The sequence below is a fragment of the Cibotium barometz genome, chromosome 50, assembly GCF_041138505.1.
Source record: "Cibotium barometz isolate CiBa-2024 chromosome 50, ASM4113850v1, whole genome shotgun sequence".
NCBI classification, from domain to species: domain Eukaryota; kingdom Viridiplantae; phylum Streptophyta; class Polypodiopsida; order Cyatheales; family Cibotiaceae; genus Cibotium; species Cibotium barometz.
In genome coordinates this window covers 42,184,323-42,194,118 of record NC_141095.1, presented here as the reverse complement: position 1 = coordinate 42,194,118, position 9,796 = coordinate 42,184,323, and the positions used below count along the sequence as shown (strand labels likewise).

General features: G+C 37.7%; 1 protein-coding gene across 1 annotated transcript; it reads left to right on the top strand.

Moving 5' to 3' along the window:
* Positions 1 to 2,041: 2,041 nt before the first annotated feature.
* LOC147610119 (3beta,22alpha-dihydroxysteroid 3-dehydrogenase-like) lies at positions 2,042 to 5,254 on the top strand. Its single transcript, XM_086787117.1, has 9 exons — positions 2,042 to 2,526; positions 2,619 to 2,946; positions 3,083 to 3,232; positions 3,366 to 3,599; positions 3,711 to 3,797; positions 3,909 to 3,987; positions 4,116 to 4,222; positions 4,438 to 4,568; positions 4,770 to 5,254. Exons 1-9 carry the CDS (start codon positions 2,291 to 2,293, stop codon positions 4,873 to 4,875), a joined length of 1,458 nt encoding a protein of 485 aa, XP_086643243.1. The 5' UTR covers positions 2,042 to 2,290; the 3' UTR covers positions 4,876 to 5,254.
* Positions 5,255 to 9,796: the final 4,542 nt, after the last annotated feature.

Here is a 9,796-nt window from a genome sequence, read left to right as displayed (position 1 = left end):
TAAATATTATGGTTTCCAAGAGAAAGGTATTAGATATAAAAAAGAATGTCATATAGTAATTCCCATGAGGACATGTTTTGATTATTTTTATTAGGCATAAGTGATAAAGAAGGAAGGGTGAAATTCTAGGGTACATAAAAAGACATGCTAGCAAAGGTTGTATTTACAAACATAGAAACTTAAAAATTATGAGGAATGTTTCAAACTCTACCATATATGCTAGTTAAATATATTGCATTTTTAATAATGCTATATTTATTCTCAAAGCAATTTGTGTGATTCTATGGGACTTTTTAAAACTTCCTAGTATAATACTTTACATCTAATTGTTGCCTACTAATTTTTTGAGGACTCCGTAAAGCAAACATGTTAAAATATATAATTATCTCCTTAATAATAATATTATAAGGGGGGCTTACCAAAAAATATTATATGAGCCCCCCTTATATAATTATCCTTGATAATAATATTATAAGGGGGTCTCACAAAAAAAACATAATTCTTGTCTATTTTTTGTGTAATTGAAAAGAGTAAAATCAAATTATTCAATACATACTAGAAATTTATTCCATACACTCCATAAAAGAAAATTTGGAGATAAGGAGCTGACCATTTATTGGTTATATGTGCAAGTGGCTTCCTTTTGGAAGAAAAATCAATTATGATGGATTTTTTTAACTCACTCTTAACACAATTTTTGAATGGTTGCAATATTCTTATATTGGTTTAGGGGATGTGGGGTCTAATGTGTGCTTATCCTTTAAAAACCAAAAAGGAAAATACATTAAAATAAAAAATGTTAGCAAAGTTTTGGTTTCCAAATAGATGGACTCAAGTTGCATTTGAGTGGAATTGTCACTTAGTACTAACTTATATGAACTTATTTATTTATATAAGTTACACACTTTATTATGTGTGTACAATCTCTCTCTCTCTCTCTATATATATATATATGTGTGTGTGTGTGTGTGTGTGTGTCCATATATTATAAAAGAACATATTTCTAATAATGGTACTGCCTATGTTGCGCCTATGTTGCAACAACTACAACACCCACAACAATGGTGGAGGTTGGGGGTCCGGCATAATTAAAGCTATACCAATGCAATTAAACTAATATATTTAATATGAAATTTACATCCTTACTATTATTCATACTAAAGTGATTAAAAGATGGCTTTGTCATGTGGAAGCTCCCTCACTAGATCATGAGGGGAAGGGTGAGGTGCACGAGTCCCTCTTACTATTTATAATATGCTTTTATATTTTAGTATACATATATAAATGTAAGTTATATAATTGGTATAAACTTATATATGTAAATAAGTCAATAAGTAGCACTTATATTTAAATACTTATGTATGTATAATGTATGCCTTAAAAGATACGTAGAGTTATATAGTATATAATTCTTTTTTTAAAAGTTCTTGGCTTGAAAGTAGAAAGTACATATGTTATGGTCCATATACTCAAGTGCCATCGTTTGCATAGGGAAGATTTTAGAGATTGTCAAACTCCATTTTAACCTCTATTGCACTAACACTCGATCCATCCATCCGCATGTATGGTAATTAAATGTACTAATTTTAAAAATATAAAGAATAATATTAAAAAAATTCCTTATGAGTAACTACTGACTCTCTCTTGACAGGCTTAATTTTTGACTGAGTACCATTGCCTTTCAAAATTGACAGGTTTGGTGAAATACTGCAAGCTTTTATTTTAGACAAGCATTTTAAAATTTTGCAAGTATATGTTAAGGCCAAAATGCGGGCGTCAAAAAGCAACTATGGCTCTAGCTACTCTGCAACACCAGGCAGGTTGGGGGGTCCGAGAGACTCCAGTTGATGTCTGGAGGAGCTGAGCAGTAGTAGGGTCACAGTTTTTTAGATGGCCGGCTGGGTGTGTAGGTTTGACTACCTCGTGAAAGGGCCCAGGTACTCTCCCCCGCCACGTTGTACAAAAAACCAAGGGGCAGAGTATCATTGAGGAGACGCGGATTCCTCCCCGAGAGTGCCCTCCTCTCCTTCAACCTCCCCTCACCCGGCCCTTTCTGTTACCGAATCAACAGACTTTAGCACACTCACTTTTCACCCTCACTTGCTTATAATTAGCATGCCATCTCTCTATCTTTTCTTGGAATCGTCCTCTTGCACAAGCATTTAATTTTTTTGTTCGTCTTCTCTAATTCCGCGTTGTACAAGTATTCAAGCCCCGCTCTTCAGTTAACCAGAGTTATCGAGGGATATCAGTGCAATAATCTGCACCTGCAGGCTCCACCATCCTTATCATGCAGGCTGCTTACCGCTATGTTACTGAGAGAGGTGCCCTGCAGTGGACGGCACTGTACGTGATCGGCATGCTTTGCCTGCTGCTGTTCAAGCTGTGGACGCGAAGGGGCCGAGCACAGATAGCAAGGCTGCCACCCGGGCAGATGGGATGGCCTCTCATCGGCGAGACACTGGAACTCATAGCGGCTTACAAAACGTCCAACCCGGAGCCTTTTGCAGAAAGCAGGCGAGACAGGTATAATAACATGCCCTCGGTGTATTAATTCTGCTGTGTCCGCGGAAAATTGCAAGTTTTGACGATAGGCATACTGATGTTGGCGCATGCAGGTATGGACCTGTCTTCAAGACCCATCTTCTTGGCAAGCCCACTGTTTTCTCCACAGATCCGGAGACAAACAAGTTCGTGCTTCACAACGAAGGCCGCCTGTTCGCCTCCAGCTATCCAATGTCACTGATGAGCCTGCTGGGCAGGAATTCATTGCTCCTCACTCAAGGCCACCTGCACAAACAGCTTTACTCGCTGACCTGGAGCTTCACGAACTCTTCAGTGCTCAAAGAACATTTGATGGCCGACGTAGAAGCCAATGTCTGCTCAACCCTTGGCACATGGACGTCCACAGAGGAGGTGATCTACATCCAAGACGAAGCTAAGAAGGTGCGTGCAATTCCATGTCCTAGACAGGTTATACTTTGGCCACCTTCTATGAAGGGAGTGGGTGCACCATGAGAGGAATAGTTTGCCTAGTACAGATTTTTGCTACATGCTTCCAACAGGATCTTATCTCGTGCAGATTACGTTCAACTTGAGTGTGAGCCAACTTTTGAGCGCAAGCTCCGGTGAGTGGACAGAGACATTGAGAAAAGAGTATTTACTGCTGGTTGAAGGATTTTTTTCACTTCCCATCAATTTGCCGGGAACCACCTACGGGAGGGCTTTGCAGGTCCGACGTTAGCTTTTCGCTTCCAAGTGAACTGTTTTGAAATTCGACCAGACCTATCTCGTACTACTACTACTACTACTACTACTGCTGCTACTGCGTTCGTTCTATGCTCACTGTGTAAGGATTATGGCAGGCACGTGCGGAAATCGCAAAGAGAATAAAGCATTTAGTGGATCAACGAAAGAAGGAGACCAAAGTAGAACAGCAGGATCTCCTCGCAGCACTGTTGAGACAGAACATGGCAGACGAACAGATCGTTGACATGGTAATCTCGCTACTAGTGGCTGGCTACGAGACCACATCGATGATCATGACCCTAGCCGTTAAGTTTCTCACCGATAATCCAACGGCTCTCGAGCAAGTGCAAGTATGGTATTAAACCTCACCGTTTTAATCTGGAACGTACTGTACGTATAGCACCTGGGTTTGGTGAGGACTCAGGAGTAACGGCGGTGAGCCTTGAAATGTATAATTATAGGCCGAGCATAACGCGATCAAGGATAGCAAGAAGGCTGGGGAGAAGCTGCTATGGAATGACTACAAGTCCATGGCCTTCACACAGTGTGTGAGTACTGTTGCTTCGTCCACGAATCGATCTAATTAGTTTTTTTTTTAATAGAAGGATTCGAAGGCTTATTATTATTATTCCTTATTATTATTGATCACATGTTCTCAGGTCATCAATGAAACCCTCAGAATGGGGAATATAGTTGGCGGAGTATTCCGAAAAGCCCTGCAAGACGTTGACATCCAAGGTAAATTAATAAGGAGCGAACTAAACATGTAACTAGCTATTTTAATAATGTACCTATAGGGACGACGTCATACTAGCATGTTACCAGCAGAAAAGCTTTCTTACACGAACGGTGGATATGATACACAGGTTTCACAATTCCGAAGGGTTGGGTAGTTTTCACATCCTTCCGTGCCGTCCATTTTGATGAAGCCAACTACACGGATGCACATGTTTTCAATCCTTGGAGGTGGTTGGTACGCTCCTATACCTTGTATTTTCAACTATCTCATCATACCTTCCAAGTTCCACCGGCTCCTCCTCACCTATACAGCCGGCTACATCGACTCTATGATCTATCAGCTTTCTAGTAGCTACATATTGTACTGTGTTCTAGTCAATTTCTCCATTGTGCTACATTAATCACGTGGAAAAGCCCTCATCATCTTGTAATTGTCTCCTCCTGTTAAAGGGGTGCAATCCCAGCTCAAACTTCAACTTCAGATTCACTCCCTTCGGAGGGGGACCGCGCTTCTGCCCTGGATATGAGCTTGCTAAGGTGGAGATCTCCGTGTTTCTGTACTACTTGACAACGCAATTCAGGTAAAAACTGCACTGCACCTGCCGTAAGCCATTATATATGTTGACGGGTAGGATAGTGACAATATGTTGTTGACTAGTGATAGACAGTGACAATATTACACAGTCTCTCTCTCTCTCACACACACACACATATATACATATATATATATATATATATATATATCTATATATATATTTGAGTGCTACTTTTTATTAATGCAGCTGGCAAGCAGCACAGGAAGACGATTTGATATTCTTCCCCACAACGAGAATGGTAAAGAAACTCCCCGTGACAGTGAGACGCCTTCCCGAGGCTCATGGCGCCTAGCGTTAGCCTCCTACATTTACTATATGAGCAGTGCTGTGCACATGACATAATATTCCATGGATGGACGCTTACAACAACCTGTGTATAATATATATGCGATGTGATGATGAGGCTTCAAATTTTGAGTGGCGTGGCAGACGGACATTTTGTACATTAGTCACAAGAATTGCCCCAATTCATGCAGATGATGCTACCAACAATTTCCAAAGCCTGCCAGCTTAACTTTTGTGTGTGTTATTATTCACCATCTCAAGCAAAAGCAAAAGCATTTTACACAAATTCTGTCGATATGATATACGTGAGAGCTGTGGCTTCACTTTTGTGTTGGCTGTGACTTTCTGAGATCGAAATACGCTTTGAAAGGGAACATGAAGAAAAACCGTTTTGACCCCAAGTGAAAAAGTGTTAGTAATAACCATCTTTAGCTTTCGCGATCTTTGTCTCATTTTACGAAATGAAATTAAAAGATGTCTTCGTACATATGAAACTTCTGAACTGCAGGTCGACCTAGCTATCCAAATTAAACACTTCAAAGAGAATCTTCGCCTTCTTCTTCGTGAGAAGGTAAAGAAGAGATCTGAGAGACGGTTGCAAGGCCGTTGCAAGGTTACGTATAGGTATGAGCTCCCAAAATCTAACTATGGGGCCACCACGAAAATGAGAAGCCAAAACATGACGTACACACACTTAAATATCTAAGTATGAGGAAGTTACTACAAGGGGCTTCGTCAAGCTTCAGGCATTGAATGCAAAAGATCTTTCTAGTTTTTTTTTTTTGGGATGAAAAAAAGAATCTATTGGATAGAGATGAGGGCTACAAAAAAGACATTTTATACTAAGAAATCTAACTGTGCAAGCTTATAAACATATGAATTGGGACCTTAGGAGTACTAGTAAGGCCCAAAGCCACACATTAGATTTGCTCATTCCTCCCTCTTCTAGCTATCAATACGAGAGCTAGCAAAGGGGGGGGAAGAATAATTCCATCTCTCTCTTCTCTTCCTAGCTCTGTTCCCTTCACATGCTCAAGCTTTACTCCATCCTAGTATTAGATTTTAGCTCATTCACACTTGACCATCCTCCATAACTCACTTTCTCTCCTTACTCCTAATTCATCAAGTAAGGCCTAGGCACATCCTTGGCCATCATACCCAAGTGCCATCAAGGATTTGATCCCACTAACTTTAGATCAACTGGAAGATACAATAAATGTTGAAAGATGAACAAATCAATGAATCCAAGATGGGTTAGAGTTAGAAGCAGCTTGCAAGATAGCAAATTGTCTACTCCTTTCTAGATTTGATTCTTTAAATGCTTGCAGTAGAGAAGTAGCACCTCTGTGAATAAACTCAAGTAGAGAAATAGCACCTCTATGAATGCTTGGAGTGGCTTAACTCTTTGACCTTCCTGAAACATCAAATGAATTAGAGAGTCCTTCTTAATCAAATGTGAAGGAGACACCCCCACTACACAAACCCAACACGACAAACCCACGTTATAACCAAGAAAATACGTTGCACTAAGAGTACTAATTTTTACACTGTGGATGCACATAAGGATTTGTTCCTAATGTGGAAAATTAAATTTCTAACATGTCTATGTACTATTCAAATTCCAAATGATTAATGCAAAGATGAGATTTGATCATTTCTGTAATTGCTCTCTATCATGCTTTAAAAAAAAGGAATGGTAGAATCCAAGTTTGTGTATACTTGAAGAAATTCAATGCAATAATAATCTAAGATTAGTACCTTTTACCATACATAGAGCATGTGCAAGTAGAGAGAGTTATGGAAAAAAGAGCTTACAGCTTCTTGGATGGCTTCGCAAGGTACAATCTAGTGCTAATTAATGTAGTAGATCAACATAAGATAACTTTTAAAATAGAATGAAGTGTGTATGTCTATAAATTTTTTTTGTTTGGTCTCACTAATGCCCCCTTTATAACTTTCTAATAACTAATGCATACAACCAGTAGTCTAATGGATTAAGTGATATAAACAACACCGTTATAAGACCTTTTGCTCCCTAGGATGCTCAAACTCAAAGATTAGTTTCTGTTGTAAGCCTAAAGGCGAGCTCTTTATCTTCAAGGAATTCTTGTGAGTGCAAGATGATTCTAACCCATGCTCTAAAGCTAAGTAATATGGGATGAATTAGGGCCAAAATATGTTAGCATGATCTTCTAGTTCAATGTTATTTTAGAAAATGGCAATCAATAGTGTAGGTGTGTTATGCCTAGACATTTTTCAAATCATCCACTCTATGTCTTTATGCTCCCCATAGCTGACTCAAATTCTATTTCTTTTTCAATTATAGAAAGGAGAGACCTCATAACATATTGTCTCCAAGAATGATATTTTTACTGATGACAACAAAGTCAAGTCACTCTTAGAATTACTAAGTGTAGAATTTCATGGGGCATATCGGTTATTATATCGATAAATTATAATCCTTAATGTCAACTTTGCATGACCCTTAGTTTGCGTAGACAGTACAATGAATATTTGATGGTCTACATTGACCAAAGATAGGTTTTCAATACCTAATAAGAGTATGGCAGAAAGTTGTTTTCATCTTGTAGCTTCATCATGGGGATAGGCTATTTTCAGCCTATAATGTAGATGTCAATGCTTCATATAGATTTTTATGTTTCACTCCATGTCTTTGGAGTTCAACATGTCCGAAGAATTGGCATAGGCGTGCTTATTGAATTCCACTATTGGATAGACAGAATCCTTTGCAAAAACAACATTCGTATTGACAATAATCTTCTTTGTGAGAGGAATGCAGAGATGATAACCTTTTCTTTCAATATTATGATCAATAAAAATGCATTTCACTACCTTGTCATTAAAATGCATTTCAGTATTATGATAAAAAATGCATTTCATTGCCTTGTCATCAAGCTTAGTTCTGCTTAGTTCTGCTTTGTGCTAGCACATGGGCATATGCCAAACAACCAAAATCATGCATATGTTCAACGTTAGGTTTTCAATTGAACCAAGCCTCATAAGGCGTGATAGTATTTAAAAAGAATTAGTGGGGCACTTGTTGTTATTAGGAGACAAAGACCCTTTAAAGCTTAGTTGAGCAACAAAGACTCTTCAATATTAAATTATATAAAAAAATGAAAGAGATAAAAAACATGATATTGGGTCCAATTTATCTCCACACATAAGAATGAGCCCATGCTTCCGCTTGGCATATTTTTAATCATATTCAATTAAAATAGCTTGTGGGACTCAAAATAGCTTTCTCTTTTACAAATATATCGACTTTAAACAAAAATAGCTTTCAGCTTTATAAATATGTTGACATTAAACAAAAATAGCTTGCTTTGATGATGTGCAAGTCTATCTACTCAAAATAGATGCGACCTCTTAACTATATGAATATATACAACCTTTGTAATAAAATCAAATGTCCATAAGGAGCTTTCACATGTCCAAATAAATATATCTTGTGCCAATAGATATGAACATCACCCAAAATGGAATACATGGCATATGTTGCTAAAATCGAGTAAAAATCCACCAAAACACCCATAGATAAGTATCCCAAAATCTTCTCAACTCCACCACTAGCTCGCCTCCGTTATCCAACCCAAAGATATGCACTTATATCAACTATGACAATAAATTAATAAATTAGTTGATTAAAAATATAAATAACCATACGAAACCTAATAAATCAAGATGATGTAACCCATACTCTCATGTATGTATGGAATCACCTGCATATGTGCAAAGTAAGCTACTATTGCCCGAATTTAGAAAGGGTCCCAATCTAAACCTATCTAGGAGAATTCATAAATAATGAGAAACATGGGAATATTAAATTTCATAAATTTACTCTTCATAACATGCCCTAGTAGGGATAAGAAGCAACTTTCCTCAATTGTCACAAAGTTTGAAATAACCTTGGGCGAGTATAAATATAAGATGCAATCAAGGATGGATAGATAGTGAGGGCATGATCAAGAAGCCATTAAGGAGGGTGATCATAGACTGGATATGTGGGAAAAGTGCTTCTAAATAGTCTCAATAGACTAATGTGAAAAGAGTTATGAATACACCAATAGGATGGAATATCCAAATGGAAAGCATTGTCATCAATCTTTGTGAGAATATTGAATGGGCCATAAAATCAAGGAGCTAATTTAACTGATGGGTGTTTCTCTACACTTTTCAATCTTGTCTTTCTTATGCAAAGCCAAACATCATTACCTTCTTAAAAAGTAAATGTCTTACGTATCTTATTGTCTTAGGTCACATTATTGTGTTTGGGATCTAGCGATAGCTTCATGTACCTATCGAAGAATATAGGTATGGTCTATAGTAAAATCATATGCTACATGTGCACTACATGTGCAGTATGTGAAAGTTGAGAAGTAGGTGTTGGAAATTTCTTACCATACATGACTTCAAAAGGAGCTTTGCTAGAATGTGGTGTATTATTATAAGCAAACTATAGCAAATGAAGGTCTTGGTTTCAAGTACCTGGTGTAGAAATAGTGTAAGATCTTAACAAGTCTAGAATGGTGCTATTAGTTTCTTCAGTCTATCCCTTATTCTTAGGATGAAAAGTAGATATGAAATCAATTTTAGATCCAAGATTAGAAAATAAAACAATCCAAAAATGATCAAAAAATCTTGAATCATGATCAAATACAATAACTTTAGGCAAACCATAATGTTAAAAACATGCCTAATGAAAAGATGTGTAGCGGACAGTCTTTTTGCATGCAATAAAGTATGCTTGCTTGCTAAATCTATCAACAATAGTGTAAAGAATATCATTTCATGTAGACATAATAGGCAAAACACTAAATAAAATCTAATTTCTTCCCAAGGGCCATTAGGAATAAGCAATGGGCAATGGCATCAGTAGGCCATGTTGCTTTCCCATGATGCTGCTT